Source organism: Leopardus geoffroyi, chromosome B2, assembly GCF_018350155.1.
Source record: "Leopardus geoffroyi isolate Oge1 chromosome B2, O.geoffroyi_Oge1_pat1.0, whole genome shotgun sequence".
Taxonomy (NCBI): Eukaryota; Metazoa; Chordata; class Mammalia; order Carnivora; family Felidae; genus Leopardus; species Leopardus geoffroyi.
In genome coordinates, this window is record NC_059332.1 from 78,290,741 (window position 1) to 78,312,827 (window position 22,087).

At 41.7% G+C, this 22,087-nt stretch overlaps 3 protein-coding genes across 4 annotated transcripts in view; 2 read left to right on the top strand and 1 right to left on the bottom strand.

Moving 5' to 3' along the window:
• Positions 1–8,223: 8,223 nt before the first annotated feature.
• Positions 8,224–9,425, bottom strand: LOC123609926. Its single transcript, XM_045500927.1, has 3 exons — positions 9,228–9,425; positions 8,739–9,183; positions 8,224–8,362 (listed from the first exon to the last, which is right to left on the bottom strand). Exons 1-3 carry the CDS (start codon positions 9,423–9,425, stop codon positions 8,340–8,342), a joined length of 666 nt encoding a protein of 221 aa, XP_045356883.1. The 3' UTR covers positions 8,224–8,339.
• Positions 9,118–12,593, top strand: LOC123608699. The gene is made up of 2 exons (XM_045498963.1): positions 9,118–9,870; positions 12,111–12,593. Exons 1-2 carry the CDS (start codon positions 9,517–9,519, stop codon positions 12,591–12,593), a joined length of 837 nt encoding a protein of 278 aa, XP_045354919.1. The 5' UTR covers positions 9,118–9,516.
• Positions 12,253–22,087, top strand: part of ZNF292 (zinc finger protein 292) — a 96,500-nt gene continuing 86,665 nt past the window's right edge. Inside the window, exons 1-2 of one of the 2 annotated variants that reach the window (XM_045498961.1) lie at positions 12,253–12,365; positions 12,567–12,763. In XM_045498961.1, the coding sequence (XP_045354917.1) occupies positions 12,596–12,763 (168 nt within the window). In that variant the 5' untranslated portion in view covers positions 12,253–12,365; positions 12,567–12,595. Of the gene's footprint in view, positions 12,366–12,566; positions 12,764–22,087 lie in introns of those variants that run through there. The other variant, XM_045498962.1, reaches the window with a different exon arrangement.

The window sequence follows — 22,087 nt, forward strand, 5'->3', positions numbered from 1 at the left end:
CTTTCCTGGTAACCTCCCATAACAGACTCCCCACGTCCAACATCTTTTGTCTTTAGCTGAAGATGACACTTAAGGTGATGGCTTTGGCCATTTCAGAGAGTTACACAGTTTTCCAGGGTCTCTCCCTTGTATACAGGAAGTATATAGCGGGGAGCAAGAAGCCTTGCCTGTGGAGGCCACTTCTAGGCAACAGGCTCAAGCAATGAAAACCTGAGTAAGGTGAAAGGGCCCACAGCGATCAGTGGGCTGCATGCAAACAGGCTCATTAGACAAACCACCTTGAACTAGCCATAGGCTCTAGCTGACCAATGGGCTGCTGACAACCAGGCACAGGTACCAAAAAAGGGAAATTCTATACAGTTCTGTACCTCCTCACCTTCCCCCCTTAACTACAGCCCTCACCACTGCCTCCTGGCAGACAGTCTCTACTGTCCCTCCCTTGCAGTGTATTCAATAAACCTCTTTCTTGTATGTTTTGCTTTGTGTGAATTCTTTCACCACCTGTGCTGCCAGTCTCCACCCAATCAGATCACCCCACATTGTCCCCTCAGATTTGAATCTGGACTCAGATTCAAATGGACATAAGACAGATTAACAGGAAAAAAATCAAATTTAGTAGGCGTATGCATAGGGAATTCACATAGACATGGAAATTCCAAAGACAGGTAAAATGGGCATACACGTCATTCTGAACTAAGGAAAAGAGGGTAGGGGTCTGGGACTTCCAAGGAAGGAATGCACTCCACAGGGTGATAGGAACAGCAAGCAGATGCCTGGTAATTAGATGTTTGCCGTGCCATACAGATGGGTCACTCAGATGGAGTTTATATCTGCTAACAATTCTTATTCGGAAAGACCCCCAATTTAGATTCTTCTTTGTGGTTAAGGGAGGGATAAAAGTTTCTCTTGAGCCCACCGGGTCTCAAGTGCCTTCAGCTCAACATAATCCACGTGTCAAAGTGGCACATTTGGGGAGGGGACTGTCCTGAACCCCTTCATATACATGTAATTAAACTTTATTTTTTGGACACCTGGGTGGCTCAGTCAGTTGAGCATCAGACTTCAGCTCAGGTCATGGTCTCAAAGCTCGTGAGTTCGAGCCCCATTTTTGGGCTCTGTGCTGACAGCTCAGCGCCTGTATCCTGCTTCAGAGACTGTGTTTCCCTCTCTGTCTGTCCCTCCTCCCCTCACTCTCTGTCTCTCAAAAGTGAATAAACATTAAAAATATATATTTTTTAAAAAACTTTATTTTTCTCCTGTTAATCTGTTGTGTATCAATTCAATGATTAGGCCAGCCAAGGAACCTAGAGAGTAAGAAGGGAAAACTTTTCCAACCCTACAGTTTTGGCAATACAGGTGGGACTATCACTCTGGCAGGAGACTGCTTGTTCTGGGGCCGCTGCAGCTGAGAGATTCTGGGACTTCTGACAAAAAGCTGGCAGAAGGTAAGAATTTTTACCATGTCAGTCTCCTGATTTCTGCCTCCAGGGTCTGGTGGAAGCAGAAGTGATGAGTCTTTTTTTTTTTTTTTTTTTCCCCCTGCTTTTCTAAATTTAGATTAGCAGGAGAAAATATTTGCAGGACTAATTCCTTAGGTATAGTGACTCTGGTAAAGATTTGTTTTGAGTACTCTTAGTTTTTATTGATCCTTTTCCTCCCAGAGATAGTCAATGTTTTTCTTCGTTCCTGTCTGTTGCATTGTTTGTCATAGAGAAGAAAAGCATAAGGTGGAACACAGGCAGAGAGGCATTCCTCTAAACCTGCTGTTTGATCTGGCCTCAGACTGGGAGTTCATGGTTCTCTACCAGACCAGACAAGTTTAGATAAACTTGGCCATAGTAGTTAATGTGCGCATAAGGTATAAAGGTTGTTGTTAAGGGACATCTTGGAAGCCAAAGCCACTATATCAGTGGACACAAATAGAACACTGAAGAGCTGTTCAAGTACTTGGCACCTAACCCAAAGAATCCCCTGTTAGGATAAGTTGGTCACAGAACAGGTTAGATTGACATTAGGTTACCCACCAACCCCAAGACAATTTCTGTGCAATGAGGGACCACCCAGTCCCTCTAAGGTATTAGTTTGACTCCAAGAGATGCAAGGCTTAAAGTTGTTAATGTGCATATAAGAAAAACTGGATGAGGCTTTCCTTTGGTCTTTTCTATGTCTTGGGCGCTTGGCTTTGTGACCAGAGAGAATATTCTCACTGCCAACCGTAAGATGCATTGGCAGACAGCAGAATAGGCTGTGGATCCAAAAAGAGAGGGAGTCATGGGAACCTCTGGTTTATGGCCAGATGGTCAGAAGTATAGATAACAACCTAGACTTACAATTGGCATCAACATTCTCTTTGTCCTACACTCAGTTCTCAAGGCAGTTGGTTATTAGGGGTCCTGGTCCATAAGGGACCTTGGTTGTCTCAACCTCTGTTGTCTTGTTAGTGCTGGAAAAGCTTCACTCCAGTAGCTCCTTACCAGTGTCACAGATTAGTGGGTCTGTAACTGGAGGCATCTCACATTCTCCTGGGAAACCGGATACACTTCACTACACAATTCTTACTACTTGTGCCAACGAAGTCTGCTTTCTGAGGCTATCTCTGGGAGTGAACTTTCTGAATCTTGTGAGGGCTGTATCTTTTGCACTTTCCTTTGGGGATGCCTCTTGTGTCCATGGTTACGCCATAAAAAGTTTTGTCGTTTTGAGTCACTATTGAGATTAAAATAAGTTCCTACTCATTAATGGTCAGATGATGAATCCTTTTAACTGGAAAAATTTCTACATGTAATTTTTTTTCCTAAAGAGTTCTCATCCTTAACAATTGTCTTATTGCTACCTATGGAAAGACCAAATTGAAAAGCAGATACAAAGGATGATGGCTAGCCTCAGAGACTCCCTTAATAGGATGGAAGAACAGAAATTGAACAAAGCATAAAAATTAGAGCCCACATCAAATGTAAATTCTCCTTCTCCACTCTTAAACACCCCTTTATCCCCACCTCCCTGTCCCTGACCTTCCAGAAGATATTTGTATTTCTGTGACCCTAGTCTATCCCCCCTCTCAAAATCTAGCCCCAGTGCCCCAGCAAATTCCCTCAGATACCAAAACTCCCCTACCATCCCCAGAAAATCCCTTAAATACCCAGCTGCCTATTTTGACTCACGTTTCTTTAAGAGATTTATGGAGAGCACTCTAGCCTGATTTCCAGCCCCAGTGATAAGGGAGTGTGGGGGCAAGCTGAGGGCAAAATACAGGCTGGCAGGCCCCCCCTCCCCCAGGTGGAATATGTGTGATATTACTTAGACACTCCTGGCTACCCAAGAACAAAGGAAAGGGGTTTAAGTATTTGCCATGGTAGTGTGAGAAACTAAGGCAAATGAAAAATTAAGTTCCCTTACTGCCTATAGCCTACTGTCAAGTCCTTGAAACTGGCAGAGTGACCTCCCTCTAGGAGCTCAGCGGACTGAAGGATGACACTTTGCTAGGGGCAAAAGAAAATCTTGGCTTAACATTATCCTGACCCCCCCCCCCCCCCCCAGGAACCTATAAGTCTACTTTAACATATAAAAATTCTTTTGGAAACTTAGTTTATCTCAACTGCCCCAAGATATATGCTGGCAATCATACTCCAAGCTTATGGCCTCCTGATATACATCTGAAGGGTCTCATGACTGAGGTTTTATTAAATAGTAGTAAATGGCATTTCCCTAGCAACAGTTAGCCCCTCAAGGTCCTGGAGACCTTGCTTCCAAAATACCTTAGAGACTTACTCTATTCCTGACCCCCCCCACCCCCAAACCTGAGGGTATATAATGTTACCCTCACAACCACAGTGCAACTCTTCCTGCCCATGGGGTCTTGTCCCCATGCTTTAATAAAAATCACATTTTGCACCAAAGATGTCTTCAAGAATTTTTTCTTGGCTCTGGGCTCTGGACCCCACCATTACCCCAAAAACTTCATCACTAGGGTATATATGTTACTCATGTAAACATTAAGTCAGGAAGTGAATTTAGCAGAAGCACCTGAGACTGGTGGTAGAAACTTTGCTGTTTCTTACAATCCCTCCTACTTTCCAGGGCTCTGTAGTCACACTGTGCCAACTTCAAGCCTTCCTATACAATGTTTTTTGTGGATGTATCCTGGACCTCCACCGCAAAAAATTCATGTCCCCTGGACAGTAACAGATCTTTTAAATTATAAAGCCCTTTACCTCCACTTTCAGAAGACTCTACAAAATTTAGAGAGGAGTTGGAAAGATTACTGGTCATTCATAAGCCCACTCACAGGGATCTAGATTGGCTCTTAAGAGGTGTTCTTCCCTCTCAAGATTATACTATAGTTATCAGACAAGCCAGATGGCCCTTTGGGGGGAACTCCCCCCACCCAAAAGAAACAGATGATCAGAATCTCTTCCAGACCCTCCTACAAATGACCAGGAAATAGTTCAGCTGGAGGCTGATAAGGGCTTGAGAGGAGTAATATTAGAGGCTTTCCCTCTAAAGTGAATTGGTCAAAGGTTGAATTATGCATTCAGAAAAGAAGAGCATCCAAAGGCCTTTGTTAAATGCTTTAGGCAGACTTTTAATTTATTTTTTAATGTTTATTTATTTTTGAGAGAGAGAGAGAGAGGGAGGGAGAGGGAGAGAGAGAAAGCACACAAGCAGGGTAGGGACAGAGAGAGAAAGATAGAATCTCAAGCAGGCTCCACACTGTCAGCACAGAGCCCGATGCAGGGACTGAACTCACAAACCATGAGATCATGATCTGAGTGTAAATCAAGAGTCAGACACCTAACAACTGAGCCACCGAGGTGCCCCTATGCAAACTTTTTAGACATAATACATTAAACCCTGAAGTTCTAGAACACAGAAAATTTTAAATTCCCATTCTATTTGTAATGGAAGTCTTCCGGATATAAAGAAACAAATTGAAAATAATTTAATTGGATGGGTAGGTCAGATCCTTGATATTCAGGCTGCAATCCAGTTCTTTAAAGGAATTGGAAACAATGGTCTTTGTGTTGCAAATCTCTACAAAGCCAGAAATGTGGTTCTAAAAGCAATTCAAAGCTTACCATCCTCACCAATCCCCAAACCCCTATTCATCTTAAAAGCTTGTAGGTATTTTAAAAGATCAGGAAATTGAATACACAAATGTCTTGCACTTAAGGAAAGGAAACATTTTAAATAGTATTAATGTAGGGGTGTCTGGCTGGCTCAGTTGGTAGAGCATGTGACTCTTGATCTCAGGGTCATTAGTTCAAGCCCCACGTTGAGCATAGAGCCTACTTAAACAAAACAAAACAAATAGTAATTAACATAACCCTCTGATAATAGGCAAATACACCCTCAAAACTCCCATTGTATAGGCAGGCCAGGTCCAAGGACCTGAAGGACCAGCTACAAGGGTCCTTAGCTAGATGAAGGATAGAAATCAAACTCCAACCAGCAAAAAGTGAGGCCAGAGTTTACAGATGATATATGAAGAGAGAGCAAAGACAGATGGAGAGTCTGGAAGACTCAGAAAGGAAAAGGAGAACACGTCTCATTTTTTTTGCTTGGTGTCTGGAGTTTGTAGTGAGGACAGTCGTCCTGTGTACGTGTCCTCTCAGGCATCCAGGAACGGGTGTGGAGCAAGGACGAGTGTTCAGGTGTCCTCCATAAGTCACTTATGCCCTAAAACCAAGGGTTTTGGTGTCAAAGTGTCTGGAATTAGTGATCTTGGAAAACGTACATGACAACCTTGCCTGGTCACTCCTTAGGTGTTACCCATTGTGCTAGAAGTCTCCAAAAAAATCCTTAACTCTGTGACCTTTATAAGGAGGACGTACATTATAGTGGGGGTGCAAGAATGATTCTAGCAAGAATAGAAGCAGGAAAAGGAGCAAAGAAAAAAATGTATGTTGTTTTTTTTTTTCATGGAGTCCCTACGGTTTCTCTCTCTCACCATCTTTGAGAAAACTTGGATAATTTCTCTGTGACTTTGTATTGTAGATTTTCTACCTCCATCTTCTCTGGGACCCAAGAGCCATTATTTGAAATGCAAACTTAAGGAAAGGTTTCTTATCATAAGAAAAAGAGAGAAGGGTAGGTATTTAGAAAGTGGACTAATAAAAAAATCTTAAATGTATTCTTCACAAATATATTAGAAAAAGCTAAGTAGGTAACCTTAATTTATTCCATCTGCCAGAAACAATTTGAATCCAATTTCTTTTTTATAAACTAATGAGTTTTGCATTATTATACCCATTTCATAGTTAAAATTTTTTTTAATCTTTAAGATCTCTTTGTGTCTGTTTATGTGTGCCTATATATATATATATACATATATATATATAGACATGTTATAGATGTGTGATATTTTTCTTACTAAAATTAATTTGTAGGAGAGGTCTAATTTAATTGGCTTAAAAACAAATTCTTCTAAACATAATTGTTGGGAACAAATTATTTAGATAGATGTAAGTGGGATAAGAGTTATCAACTTTTTAGCAATAATTATACTTTAAGGTATGTATACTTAAAAACAGTTTTCCAAATTTCTTGGTAACCTGAAACTTTGCTAAGTTAAAATAAACGATGAGATATTTATTGAATACCTAGATCATTTATAAATAAGAGAAAATAGTGATTGTAGAAAGGTATTATGCTTCAGTTGAAACTATAAAACTTGCGTAGATACCAGATTTTAGTCCTGTTACCTCCAGTCATGTTAATTGTCTTTGAGGTTTTGGTATTTCTTGTAAACTGGATGGATCCTAAATTCTTTTAGTTTCCTCATCTAGCTATAATCTCAAAACTAATGTTTCCAGTTTTCTCCCATCCTTGGATTTGAAATCACTGAGAACCAAAACTGTCCTTTGTCCTGAAGTCCTGCAAACTGAAGCTAGACACTGGATATATAAATTTCAGAGAAATCGCTACCATAGCTCATATTTAGACAAGCTTCTTTGTGTTTGCTGCTATATGGTCCTTTCAGAAAGTTGACTGGTAGAGTGATGACTTAATCAGAAGCATTCAAAGTGCAACCCAGGAAAATCTCTCAGATGGTCACTGCCTCCCCTCACTCCATCTGAAGATGCTTCAACCCTGACATCTAGAAATCTTTCCTGGTTTACTGGCTAAGAAACTGATTTATAATTTGCTCCAAGTATTAACCTTTGTTCCCCGCCCCCCCCCACCAAAGATATGGGCTCTTGTTAATTACCTGATTGCTTGCACAATATAGGCCTAACTTTAGGAGCCCACCTAGACTGCCTCCTGAAATGAGACAAGCATTTAGCTGAACTGACCAATTTTCAGGACTAAGACAACTTCAGTGAGATGGAGCAACTCATGCCACTTGACTATGAAACTTATTTAAAGTTTCAAAGGTGAGACTGAAGGCCAGCAGTATTTGCTACCCCAAAATGTATCTCTGAGCATGTGGATTATCTTAAGCTGTTTTTTAAAAAATCTTTTTAACGTTAATTTTTGAGAGAGAGAGAGAGATTGCTAGCTGGGGGGGGGGGGGGGGGGGGGGGGGGGGGGTGGGGGGTGGGAAGGGAGGCAGACAGAGACACAGAATCCAAAGCAGGCTCCAGGCTCTGAGCTGTCAGCACAGAGACCCATGTGGGGCTCAAACTCATGAACTGCAAGATCATGACCTGAGCCAAAGTCGGACGCTTAACCGACTGAGCCACCTAGGTGCCCCTTAAGCTGGCTATTTTTAAGAAACAGCAGACACAGGTAAAGCTCTGAGAACTGAGTGGAAGTTACTCTTTTATAAGAAATATTTATATTTATAAGGTAAATCTCCATTTGCAAAAGTATCTCTCTCCTTCGTGTCTGGAAAGGGATGATTCAACCTCTAGAAACTCTTATCAATAGAAAAGGCTAGGCCTTAGATTTGCATAACAACCATACCCCGGCTTGCAGTTTTCCTGGGTCAGTCTCTTGTATACAAGAGGTGTTACTAAACTTTGTTTTCTCCTGTTAATCTGTCTTTTAGCAATTTAATCACTAGCACCTAGAAGGGAAGAAGGGAAAACTTTTCTGCCCCTTCATGCCACAAAAGTAATACTTTCTGATCGATCTCCAATGAGGTAAATGAGATACAGTGATTAAAACTCAGAAATATAAGAAAAGAGACGCACTTTGTAGATTTCTCTCTTTGCTTCTTTGCAGAGATACTGGGAACTAACTCAAGGATTCTCTATAGAAACAGTGTATCAAACACTTCCATGCTTCCAAGGTTTTATTTTGCTTTATTTAGTGGTTATTTTCACCTTGCTTGATTTCTAAATTTGAATAATTGAGGCTGTATTAAAAGCATTTTCTTAAAGAATTGTTGCCCTTTCTCATTCACATCTGGCTTTTTCTCCTGTGGAAAGAAAAAAATTATCCAAATAGGCAATAAGAATACCCCTCCTCATTTAATTACCTGTCCATCTTCTATCTGGGACAACCCAAGGAATAAAATTAATCCACCTAAATGTGGGTCCTATGTGCCGGTGCGTTTCAATCATTTCAGTATTTGGAACAGCACCTGCCCCATGTTTTCAACATGTTATTTGACTCCCTTCACTGTTGCTCTCAAGAAAAATGTCTTCCCTGTCAAAGTGCGATATGCTTTTAACTGATGCCAATAGAGCTTTAAACCAATGGTCCTTCTTTGTGTCTGTGGGCACCAACGGTGGTTCCCAGACTCTAGAGATACTTTCTATTGGACTGAACCCTCGACAGACTCCAGCCCTCACCTCTGAGTTCCAGCAGGCGGCCTGTGTGGGGCCGGCGGCCCAGCTCTTTGGAAGAGAGCGGGTTGAGCCTGCCGGAGACCAAGCAACAGTGCCCGCATCGCGGCCTCCGCAGGACAGACTGGAGCATCCCCGCTCGGTCGGTTTTCGGAGGCCCGGGGCCCCGCCGTGCCCAGGTTAGGCTCCAGCGTTTCTCTACCTGGAGGCCCCCGGCGGCCGCTGCTCCGGGGCCAGGAGGCACACCGCTCTGTGGACTTGATCTGCAGCGCTCGGTGGAAAAGCCGCCGTGGCCAATGCTAGCGCGCAGGCGGCGGGGCGGCCCCGGGACTGAGGACGCAAGCACCCCCGCGGCTGCCGGGCGGGCGAGCCGTGGGCCGCGGTCCGGGAAGCCCAGCGTGGTCTCGGCCGACTGGGGACCCGCATACAGGGTCAGCGGAGCGGAGCCAGCCTTAACCCGGCTCTAATCCTGTGGACCTTCTCGGCCGCCCTTGCCCAGGGAGGAAGCCGGGGAAGGGAGAAACAGCGACTCAAGGGCGGCGCGCTCTCTCCTCCCAACTCCTGGCCTCGCGCTCTCTGCCTGCATGCTGAAGCGGGGGCCTGGCTGCGGTGGTTCTCTTGCGCCCGGCGTGGGAAGGACCTGCCGGCCTCAGCCCTAGCTATCCGTTCTCTGCAAACACCGCTCTCGCTCATCCCTAGCACGGCCCTCTGGCTCTGTTAGCTGGCACAACCCAGCTCCTTTCCTGCCCCTAGGCCCTGCTATTTCAAGAATTCTAGGGGGAAAATGTGCACCGGCAAGGTGCGGGCCAGGGCAGGCCGGGCAACTCGCGAAACGGGCAGGCACAGGCCGCCCGGATGCAGATACATCTGTCCCCTAAGGGTTTCCCCAGCTTTATTGATCGCAGAGGTGGGGTGGGGATCTATTACTGTCTCTCAAATTTGCTCTGAAATAGAGTCTCTTGGGAGTGAAAGTCCATATGATTATATCATGTCCATAGCAGTCGCGCTGTGTCCAAAATGGGCACGAGCACTCACTGCGCAGACACTGGGGTCCCCAGAGAGGTGGATTCTCTCCTCCCTAGGGCTTATTCTTGTTTCTCCATGGACCGAATCTCCGAATTCCCCCAGGAACGTCTCAGTAAGTAAGTGTCTGTGTGTGTGTGTGTGTGTGTGTGTGTGTGTGTGTGTGTGTGTAAGGATTCCCATGAGCTGACCGTTTGGTATTTAAGAACAAATGGACTTAGGTACAAATAAGTGGTGTACTTGTTGATACACCTTTTCTATGGATAAGAATGAGATTTCTGGGATCTCCAAACAATGTAGACCCGATAAGGGATAGTATTTTTCCAATCCTCATTTAATTAAAAACTTGCACTTCTGTTGACACTCTATGGACATTCTAGTTAGCACTTCAGTTAGACTTTTGTGTTCTGAGTTGAATCTACATGCATTTTCATAACAGAATACTTGTCATGTGGTGTATAATACCTTTGCAGGTGACTCTCCATCACAAGCATAAGCTTCTTCAAGGCAGGAATAGGTTTTATTCACTTTTGATTTCCCCAAACCAAGCAGTGCCTGCACATAAATACTCAGTAACAAATGATTAAGTAATTACACCAATCACCCCTAGTCCTTCCATTTCCTGTAGGCTCTAAATGGAGGAATGGGGAGGTAGAGCTCAAAGATAACATGAAGGACTTAGCCATCCATGCTAAGGGACATTTGCAAGACCTTAGTAGGGCTCAGAATCAATTTGCTAATCAAGTCTTGCTTTTAGGGCTATCCTGGGCAGGAGGAGGGAATGACCATTCTCAGACTATTTTTGTAAAATCAGTATTTGGATATATTTCTCTTTTCATGTATTTTCCTTTCTTTTCTCCCTTTTTATTTTTATAGACTAGGTGTGGTATAAGCCATTATGCTTGAAGTTGAAAATATGCCTTGCTAACCTTTTGATATTTATCTTTGGATTTACTGATACATTTGGCTAATTTCATATTTCTTACTTTTTAAATTTTCACTGTCATCCTAAAATAATATAAATTGGAGAAATCTAGTTTTGGATGTCGAAATACTTCACTTGGGAAAGTGAGCTGCAAATATTAAGATCTATTAGCTGCCTTAATTGTTGCTTTTTCAGCTATCAGTGATACTTTAAAAAATACGCCTGGTCTTTAGCCTTTGAATGTACTCCTCAGATTCTTCCAGAAGTAAATATTTGAAGAACTTGTCTGTTACTATGTAATAAGAGTATACATATGTTATACTAATATTTTAGCTGATACTGTTTTTCATAAGGGGTTCAGTTGTGTCCATTCACTTTATATAATGGCATTTAACAAAGGTTGCCACCACTGATGCTTTACAAAACATTCATTCTAGACAACATACTATCTAGAATATCGTCTGTAGCTACTAGAAATCCCTGGAAGAGGATGCTGCACACAGAAGGGATTCATCTTATTTTGGATTCTTGTACTAGAAAAATATAGTTCACTTGGAATGATAGTGAAAAAAGTAGGTGCCTGATTAGTATCATTGTTTCTGAATTTCTGTAGACCATTCGGTTTTAAGAAAGATAAGCGTCTTGTCTAATTTTCTACTACTAACAAAATATTCATTTTATTATTCTGAACTTCAGGGTTAAGGACTTTTTTGTAGTGCCTCTTCTACTGTTTTGTTCAAGCGTCAGGTATTCATTCCTTCCAGGTTGTAAATAAAATATGGTTGAGAATGTCATGTCTATTTGCAGCATCAGAAAAAAATGCTGTTGAATTTATAATCATTCTTGATAACCTTGTTCTTTTAGCATCATCTTCCCCTCCTCCGTTGTGATTTTTAATGGAGTTATTGCTGGTTTTTTTCTTGACCTACTTTCTTTACAAAAGCTTTCATATAGAGTGTTTTCAGTGATGGTGACTTCTGTAGCGTGTAGGAAAAACTCTTAAATCATAGTGAAACAGATTAGCTGGCTATCACTTATTCTAGGAATGTTTTCGTGATTTAAAAATCGTCTGGTTACAACGTCCACAATTGCACAGAGTGAAATCTTTTAAGCTATGCTTTTCATGAATTCGCTCCGTTCTCCAGAGGGAGGATTTCAACCTCATTCTGTTCTGATCCAATTGTTATTTTTCTTTGTTGCCTCCACCCCCTAGAGAATTGTGTTTCCCGGGGAGAGGCGTTCTTGGGGCTGAAGGGGAGAGTCAAGTGGGGTGAGATTTAGTACCTTAGGCACTAGATCCCTCCTCCGCCCGCCTGGGGAGAAGTCAGAGACAATTTTGACAGTCCATAATCCCACTTTGGCTCTCACGCTTGTGGTCCATGGGTAGGTTTTACCTTCTTGCTTTTCCCCTGCCTCTGGCTTGCCTGCAGGCCAACCGCAAATGCTGCCATTGCCCCAGCCCACCCAGAGCTTTCGCTCACCCGTCCTCTTGGGGAATTAAGACATACGTCCGTAGAAGACTTCGGGGATTGGGGAAAGCCACGCCGGAATCGGGACACTGGAGAGGGCAGCCCCTCCCCAGGGTTCCCCCCCACACCCCCCCACGGTCGCAGCGCCCACGTGACCGACAGCAGGCCTCCACCGGCCCGCCCCTTTCGGCCGCAGCAGCCCACTTCCCGCTAGGGGTAAGTAAACCGCGGTTTTCCGCACCGCCCCAACCCCGCCCTCTTCCTTTTCCCTTCCCTTCACCTCCCTCGGGCTCCCTCGCGCCAATCTCCCCGCTCCCCCATCCTCCCCACCGGGCCCTTTGTACGTGCTCGGCGGCGTGCGAGCGCGCCCGGCACGTGACCCCGCCGAACGTGGCATTGTGTTATCACGTGACCCAGGTGCGTACGCGACGGAGCGGGGTGTGAAGATGGCGGACGAAGAGGCCGAGCAGGAGAGGTTGAGTCGCGGCGGAGGCGGCTGCGTCGCGGAGCTGCAGCGCCTGGGCGAGCGGCTGCAGGAGCTGGAGCGACAGCTGCGGGAGAGCCGCGTGCCGGCCGTGGAAGCGGCCACGGAGTACTGTCAGCAGCTGTGCCAGGTGAGGGCGCCTGGGGGTCCCCTCCCCCTTTTCCCCAGCTAGAGAGGGAAGAGGGCGAGCGAGCGCCTGGCGGCCGAGCGGTGGTCGTCGCTGCTGGGGCATCGTTGGCGCCGCCGCCCAGGCGGGAGCGGAGAGTACGAGGCAAGCGCCTTTGTGTGGCTGCCGTTGTGGCGGTTGTTGTCGGCAGTTCCCAACTGGGGGAAGGGAGTTGTGGTCAGGGCGGAAAATCCCCCCGCCCCTTTCCTTCCCCGAACTCGGGACTGCGCGGTCCCCGAGGCTGAGGAGATGTAGACGGCTGAAGACTGGAGCCCTCTCCGCCGCAGGGAGAGGGTAAGGGAGGAATGGAGGCCAGGTCCCCTTTTTCCTCCTCCTCTTATTGTGCACTGGGGATTACCGCGCCCCCCGCCTCTGCGCCTCTGGTTTCCCACTCCGACGGGCCTCCGCCCCCACTGGTTTGATTCCTTTGCTTCCCCCTGCTTTCATCCGTCCCGCCCCCGGCCCCGTCCTCCCTGTCTCCCGGCCTTTGTTGTTCGAGTTTCGCCTTAGGACTGAAGGGGCCTTTGTTGACGTTCTGGGAACAGTCCCCGCCGACCCCTTGGAGCTAGCCGAGACGTTCGGGGGTGGGGGGCGCAGAGGTTGTCCTTTCCTGCCTTTGCTTGCTTGGTGCACCACTTCCATGGTGTGAAGGTTGCTCTCCTCGGTAGAGGAGAGGAGCTCTCCCTGCTCCTACGGTCGAATGTTTTTGTGGGGCGGCTTTCCAGAGTCCGCTTCTCTTTTGCTTTCACCCTTGGAGGAGTACGGTTTCCTCTGCCCTTCCTCCCGCATCTCCCCGCCACCCTTATTACTTGGATCCTTCCCTATTTGGCCTTCTGGTGAAAAGGAGAGGATTGAGGTTCTTGTGGACCTGTGCTCAGGTCAGTTTCAGACCTTTCCTTCCTTTTCTTGCACAAGGACACTGCTTTCCAGTAACTGCGTTCTAAGCAGGATTTGGAATGCTAGTAACACTGCTTGATAGCAATCGGAGAGTTTGGGTCTACATTTGGATTTGATTAAAAACCCTCCAGTTACGTTTGAAATTTCAAGGTGCTGTTACTGGTTGTGGTGAAGATTTTGGCTAGATTGTCTTGAGGAGGAAAAAGACCATATATGCAGGTCCCATTTAGAGTTTATTTGTGAATGTATCATCATAGAGAAATTGTTTTGGAAACATAGTGAGCTTAAGCCAAACAATGGGAGGACCATTTTAGAATATTCGAATAGATTACGTTTTCACTTAATTTTTCACCTCCAAGTTCTGAAATTTTTTCTTCATAAGATAAGGGATACTCGAACACCTACAAAAAATTCAATATGCACGTTATTGTCACTATTTGGTAGTACATTATCTAAAAAAAAAACCAAAACTTTGTCAGATTAGGTGGTGACTTCTCTAGCAGCATATGCAATGTGAAAGCTCCCCACTTAGCGTACTCTAGGTCTGGGGAATACTTATGTCAAACTTAGAGATTCCATCATTTCTTTGAATCCTTGTTTTAAAGAATTGTTGAAATTTGCCAATTTGACCTGCCTGGAACTACCAACTTGTTAATTGGTCTTTTAGATGTATTTATTTCAGATATAAAAGAATACTTAACACCCTTTTAAGGGAAAGTCTGTCTTTATAAGTGAAGTCTGATTTTTAGCCTTTGAAAAGTATTAAAGTCTAGCTTTGCTTAAAGATACTTTTCAGATAGCAGTGTCCACAGATGGGTTTAAGGCTAACTAATGTAAACACGCTTGGCCAGCAATATTTTTACGCAGGATTAATAATTCTGGGAAAATGGAATCTCATGCAGGTAGGACTTTTTTGAGTGTATGCCACATCATAAAGTTATCACTTTCCAAAGTATTTTTAATGGATGAAGCAGCATTTCTTTTTATTGATATGAAAAGAATTTCCTGTATTCCTTTTAAGCTATTAGTCTTATAATATGTAAATAGTTTTTATTGACCCATGCTACAGGAAACATAATAAAACAAATACTGGATTTGTGGATTTCAAGAATAATGAAATATTTCATGCATTAAAATCCCACAATAATTTAAATGCATTTAAAAGTAATCTCCATTACTTGAACAGTTAGAGTGTATCTGATATTTGATCCCTCTAGAACATACTCTTTTGGTTTTTTTTTGTTGTTGTTGTTTTTAAGTAACCTGTTACTGTTTAGTGATTTTGTTAAATGGGAGGTAACTTGAAACATGATTGGTTCTTTAAAATTGTATCCCAGCCATTATTACTTAACATTCTGATATGAGTTGAGCAAAGAAGTGGTTAACAAAGAATTTATTAGAGCAATCTAAAAACAGTACTTGAAATGCTAGGGAGCTAGAAATTATGTCCTGATTTCTAGCGTTGAGATTAGCTTTTTCTATGTAAGGGTTTCCCACAAAACTGGGATATTTACATGCTTCAGAAAGACAAAGATAAATATTTGTCAGTGGGCTTCAGAGTTAATATTCTCTATGTGTTAACGCTTAGTGCTTGTGTGATCCTAACTTGCATTTATTTTAAAAAATGAATTAGTTTAAAGAAATGAATTCGTTTATATTTTGAATTTTTACCTCAGCAACAGATGAGTTTCTGAGAATATGGTGAAACCTACATAAGTAGAAGTTGCTTATACATCCTAGTTAGTAGATTTTTTTTTTTAATTAAGTACAATAGATTGCATTCTGAGAAGTAAAGTAGAAATAAAAGACATTAAATTTTTCTCACTGTTAACAGTATTGTTTTCTTTATATTGAGTTGGAAGTATGCCCCCTTTTTACTTTTATACCTGAACATTTGCTTAAAGCTGAAGTAGGAGGAGGGAAAGGTGGGAAAGGATGAGCGTAAGAGAGTACCTGTCAGAACTCAAAAATTTCCTTAAATCTTTGCAAGCTAGCTTTAATATGGGTAATGTAATTGACTTATTAATTTTATTTTTTTTTAAGTTTATTTATTTTGAGAGGAGAGAGAGAGAGAATGCACACTGGGGAGGGTCAGAGAGAATCCCACGCAGGCCCTGTACTGCCAGTGCAGAGCCCATTGCAGGGCTCATACTCCCCAACTGTGAGATCATGACCTGAGCAGAAGTGCGAAGCTTAACCAGCTGAGCCATCCAGGCACCCTGACTTACTAATTTTCTTAAAATCCGCTTACAATAAGAATATAGGATAGCCAGAAGTAATTTCTTGCACTTATTTGTGTCAGGATAATTACTATATAAAAATTGATTATAGTTGGAACTTCTTGGGCTATTTTTTGTGTTAGACCTGGTCAGTATTCACTCACTCACTCACCATCGTTAATGAATACCTACACTGTGGGCCAGGCAGATCTGGTCCCTGGCTTGAAGGAGCCTGCAGTCTCTGAAGGAAGGTAAACAACTAATTGTAGTAAACTGTGATTTGTATCTTTTATTTCTGAGATCAGTGTAGTAAAATGGAAAGCTACTTATTTGGAAGTTTAAACAAAAGCATTTCAATAGAAGAATTATTCTTAAAGGATTTTAAAATAATTACTGAAAAAGTTAAGCCATTGTAATAGCTTAGTAATAGTTGGAAGAATGATTTGTTGGGGCATGATGTTGACAGCATTATATACCGGGCTGGATGACTGGTTGATTAATACATGAATTGTGACTGGTTTTGGCCATTTATCTTCTGGTGACCGATAATTATTTGAAAAGGTTGGATTGATTTGTGGAAATAAGTTTGTATTTTGTATCTGCATGCTTTCATTCATACAAGCAGTGTTTCTCAACTGGCATAGTCCTTTTCTTCCTGAAGCTCTCTTCTTTTAAGGCATATGAAAATAGGTGGGGTCAGTTTGTCATTTGCAGGATCTGTGGATGTGATAGTGACATTTAGTGCCCATGGGCCATGGGTGCTAACTTTTGAGGTGATCAGGACAGTTACACCCCACTGAAAAGTATTCCTCTGCCTAAATACCCAGAATGTTCTTTGGAGGAACACAACAGAAAGAAAAATAACGTGTTAGGAAGACTTTTAAAAGTTATTATGCCCTTTTCATTTTAAGATAATATAGTTAGCATATTAAGAAATGTGATTAATCTGGAACAGGTCCAGGTAAATGCTTGGCCATACTTAAATTCACACTGAGCTTGAGAGGTCAAGAAAATTTCTGCTTCCTTAGTAGAAATTGCAAGTAATTACTTAAACAATTACTAAAACAATTCACTTTTACTGGGGTAAGTGGGTAGCAATTTCAGCATCCTTTATTGTCCTGATTAAAGCAGAGGTTTGACCTTTTGATATAATTCAAATTCTGTACTTTTAAGAAAGCATTTAATGCAAAGACTAGATTTAGATGTTAGCAGGGGATATAAGATACAGAAGACCCTAGTATATAAAATAATAAGATTTAAATGAAACTTCAAGATGGTAGTTGAAGAAGTGTCAAAAGACAGTGTATCATTAACAGATTTACTTTATTTTTTTATTTTATTTTTTAAATTGAAAATGTAGTGTACCGAAATTTTTTTTTAATTCAAACAGAGAAAAGGCATACAGTAAAAACTTGATCTTCCAACCCCAGACCTCCTGTCACCCTCCACAAAGACAGTTCCCCAATAGTTTTTTTATCCATCTTTCCAGAAATACATATTTGTCCTTTTTAAAAAATTAAGTGGACATATTATATACTGCATCTTGCTTTTATTCACCAAAAATATCTCTTCGAGATCATTCCATAGTTGCTCGTGTAAATCTGTTTTTCTTTTTTTTATTTAAAAAAATTTTTTTTAACGTTTATTCATCTTTGAGAGACAGAGAGAGAGACAGAGCATGAGTGAGGAAGGGGTAGAGAGAGGGAGACACAGAATCCGAAGCTCCAGGCTCTGAGCTGTCAGCACAGAGCCCGACGCCAGGCTTGAACTAATGAACTGCGAGATTATGACCTGAGCCAAAGTCGGATGCTCAACCGACTGAGCCACCATCCAGGCGCCCCATCTTTTTAAAAATTTTTTAATGTTATTTATTTTTGAGAAAGAGAGAAACAGAGTGTGAGCGGGACGGGCAGAGAGAGAGGGAGACACAAATCTGTAGCAGGCTGCAGGCTCTGAGCTGTCAGCACAGAGCCCGATGTGGGGCTTGAACTCACAAACCATGAGATCATGGCCTGAGCTGAAGTCGGATGCTTTAACCCAGTGAGCCTCCCAGGCACCCCATATGTTTTTCTATTTTTAAGGTTTATTTATTTTTGAGAGAGAGAGGGGGGAGACATAGAATCTGAAGCAGGCTCCAGACTCTGAACGGTCAGCACAGAGCCCGATGCGGGTCTTGAACCCACGAACCACGAGCTCATGAACTGAGGTGAAGTCCAGTGCTCAACCAACTGAGCCACTCAGGCGCCCCTTTGTTTTTCTATTTTTAAACTGCATGGTAATTCCAGTCTGTGGCCATGCTTAGTTAATTATTGGTGGCTAGTTAGATAAATAAGTTAATTTTTTGCATAATAATTTCAATAAATTGTTCAAAGTAGGAGGTAAGCACTCTGGCTGGGGTATCAGAGAAAGCTTTACTGAGATAGGATTTGAGCTGGGCCTTAGTACTTGTATTAACTAGTGCCTTATTGGTGTAAGAAACAAAAATCAAAACTATTAGAAGAGCTACTGAGTACTTAAATTATATAGTTAAAATATTTTAGTGTATATTTTAGTTTCATCTGTTTGATACAAGTTCATTCTTTTGCTTATCTGCCTGTTTTCTTAGCTTTATTATAGTGGTATTTTGAAAATGCTCGCTTTCTTAAAAAAAGCTAAACTTTATTCTTTTGATTATTAGAGGATATCTTAAGTTAATTTTTAGGACACTTCTAATCAGAAGAAAAGATGGCTTGCTTGTTAATTAGTGATAATTACTTTAGGTATTGAGGGAGTAATAAGTCATTTAAACTTTAAAAGTGTAGGTAATGCTCAGGGGAAATAAATTTTTAAATGTTCATAATTAGTATGATTTCATATTAGAGATACCAAATTCTACTTTCCAGAATATGCTTATGCCAATTTTAGCAAAGGAAAACTTTACCAAATTTTGCTTGCCTCCTTTTTGACACTTTCTGGTCCTAAATTGAAATAGGGCAAGATAAGATGTATTCTGCAATTGCTCTTCATAATATTTTATATCACTAATCTGCAAAACCAAGGATCTTTGAAAATATATGTTCTTAACTATATGAAATTGTTGGTCTATTTACTTGCCTTGAAATTCTGTCAAAGTTGAGAAATTACCTTGTTTTTTCCAACTCCCACACATAAATCCAGTTCATAAAATTAACCAGTCACCATGAAAGAAGCCTCATTTATAAAATGGAAAGTTTGTTATTAATGTATTTGTTACATACTCCCTGTATTGTTTTCCAGGAGAACCTCTTGATTTGTTATTTCTCTTTCAGCCTTGAGAGTTGCGCAGTGAACCTCAAAAACAAAAAAAAAATTTTTCCTTCCCCCCCTTGACTTTGCATTTCAAAAACTTAACGGTCTGTAAATACATATATTTAGCCAAGAAGATATGTTAAAATTCAATTACATGTATCTTTTCTTAATGTATTTTAGATAATTAAATTCCTCATGTGGGAGTACTAAGGGAGCTATGGAGCATTATGGAGCTCTCTGCCTTCAAAGCTCTTACAAAAATTAAGGCATATATTGAGTTAAGCAATAATATTAGATAGTAAAATAGTCATAAGTACAATAAGTGGAGTATGAAGTAAGAGAACTGGTCATTTTGAAATTAATTTAGTAAAAATTAAGCAGGAAAGGAAAACACTATTTACATTGGGTCTTGAATGAATTTAGATAACCAAACAAGTGGGAAGGATGGGAATAAACACCCAGAAAAATGGAACGACTTCAAACTGGCATCTTGGATGAAAATATCAGGAGTTGGTTTGAAAAATAGGTTAGAAAAGTGTAAGAACCAGGCTAAGGGTTTAGGATCCAAACAAAGGAATTTTAATGAATCTTTTAAGTGTAGATAATATATAGTTACATTGACTAAAGACTCTCTTTTCTAAATTTGGGGCATTGAAACAAACAAAAAGAAGTTCACAATGGTAAAACCTTTGGTATTTGTTTCCTAAGTAGGCTCCATGCCCAACATGGGGCTTGAACCCTGAGATTGAGAGTCACATGCTCTACTGACTGAACCAGCCAGGCACCCCCAACTTTGTTTTTCCTTGAAGTATCCTGAGTCAGTTTTATTGCAGTGTGACAAACTACCCAAAAACATAGTGGCTTTGGAAGAAGAGGTGTTTGGGGCTTGGAACTGAGGTTCCAGCTGAGGTCAAGAGTCACATGCTCTAACAATTGAGCCAGCCAGGTGCCCCAGAAGAATAGCTGTTTTTATTACTGTTCTCAAGTCTGTGGGTCTGTTGGGTGGTCTGCAGTCAGCTGGTAGGTTGTGTGGGGCTGAATGTCCCAGATGGTCTCACTGATTTGTCTTGTGGTTGTCAGGTGGGTTGGTCAAGGTTCTTCAGTTGGGTTGGCTCATCCCCACTCTTATCATCTAGTAAGGTAACCTAGGATTTTGTTACATGGCAGGAAGAGAACAAGTTCTACCGCACAACTGCTTTTTAAACCTCTACATGTGTCGCATTTGCCATGGTCCCTTTGGGCACAACAAGTGATCAAACCCAGCTGCTTTTGGGTTCAGGGAGATGTGATTCTTTAGCGATCATTTATGTAACGATCTACCACATATCTCATTTTCCTTTATTCCCCACTGCAATTTCAGGCACTTTTATAGGTCAAATTAAAATTTTTCCTCTATAGCCCTGTCTTTGCTTTTTTTTTTTTTTTTTTTTGGTCACCCATATTCAGTAATCAAAGCACAGCTCTCTGTTCCTTTTCTCTTAGTTTGGCAAAAGATATTTTCAGTCTTTTTTTTTTTTTTTAAGATTTTTTTTTTAAGATTTTTTAAACGTTTATTTATTTATTTTGAGAGAGAGCGCATGTGGCATGTGAGGGAGGTGCAGAGAGAGAGAGAGAAAGAGAGAATCCCAAGCAGGCTACACGCTATGCTGAGATCATGACCTGAGCCAAAATCAAGAGTCAGCCACATAACCCAACTGAGCCACCCAGGTGCCCCATCTAGTCTCTTTTAATAATCTTATTCTTTATTTAGAATTTTTTTTTTAATGTTTATTCATTTTTGACAGAGGGAGAGTGTGTGCGCACGCATGCAAGAAAGAGCCAGTGGGGGAGGGGCAGAAAGAGAGGGAGACACAGAATCTGAAGCAGGCTCCAGGCTCTGAGCTGTCAACACAGAGCCTGATGTGGGTCTCGAACCCACAAACCATGAGCTCATGACCTGAGCCGAAGTCAGACACTTAACCAACTGAGCCACCTACCCGCCCTTAATCTCATTCTTTAAGTAGAAGAAGGGTATCCCTACTACATCACTCAAACTTTGGAAAATTTGTAGAGCAACCTCTTTATTTACAATAGTTCACCTTAATATTAAATTTAGTCGCAGTTTGGTGTTTTGTGCTGTCTATACATTGTACAGTCCAATAATAGCATCCTAGTTCTTATCTTAGTCTTTGGCCCTCTTTTTTTCTTAACTGATGAACTTGCTTTTAACCTTACTTTCTATTTATGAAATTCCCCAATATCCTGCTTTTATCTTTGTGCCTAATTGGCAGTCCAGTACTTACAACAGTGTTTCTCAAATTTGAGTTTGCAGAAACCGAAGAGACTGAGTCTATAGATCTTACAGTTACAAGTTTTGACCTCAGCTCATAGATTAAGATGTAACTTTTTTTTAACTTCAGCACTTAGTTGTCACACTGAACTATCACAAAACCATATATACCCTTACAATGTGTGATGCATTCTATTTTATTATTTATTATTATTTTGAAAAGCTGCTCTTGATTTTATAGTCCACTGATAGTCATAACCAGCAGTTTGAAAAATACTACTTGTAGGGTCATCACTGTGCTCAGTTTAGTAGTTAAGTACAAAGGTAGGCAGTCCTGAGTTTATCAGTTGGCCTTCTAGCTGATTCAGAACATTCTTATATTTTATTTAGGAGGAGCATCAAAATTAAAATACAGTTTTAAGTTTTTTTACAGTGAATGCTGGAAACTGCATTATGACCATGGAACCGAATTTGAGAAATACTGGTGCATAGCATAACATACAAATTTAAGCCTTAGCCCAGGGCTCTGTTTGCTCTGTTGTTTATTTTTGTCCATCCTTTCACTGTTCAGCGGGAACTTTCTGCTCCATCTAAATTGGTCTCTTCATTCCTTACAAGTATACCTGTTCATTTTAC

Excerpts from the sequence above, each read along its gene's own strand:
- LOC123608699 (XM_045498963.1), top strand. The coding sequence starts at position 9,517 with ATGTGCACCGGCAAGGTGCGGGCCAGGGCAGGCCGGGCAACTCGCGAA. Across the intron at positions 9,871-12,110 it reads ATTCCCCCAGGAACGTCTCA|GCCAACCGCAAATGCTGCCA; the intron begins GTAAGTAAGTGT and ends GCTTGCCTGCAG.
- LOC123609926 (XM_045500927.1), bottom strand. The coding sequence starts at position 9,425 with ATGAGCGAGAGCGGTGTTTGCAGAGAACGGATAGCTAGGGCTGAGGCC. Across the intron at positions 9,184-9,227 it reads TTCCCCGGCTTCCTCCCTGG|GCTGGCTCCGCTCCGCTGAC; the intron begins GCAAGGGCGGCC and ends AGCCGGGTTAAG. Across the intron at positions 8,363-8,738 it reads CCGCCTGCTGGAACTCAGAG|GAGAAAAAGCCAGATGTGAA; the intron begins GTGAGGGCTGGA and ends TTCTTTCCACAG.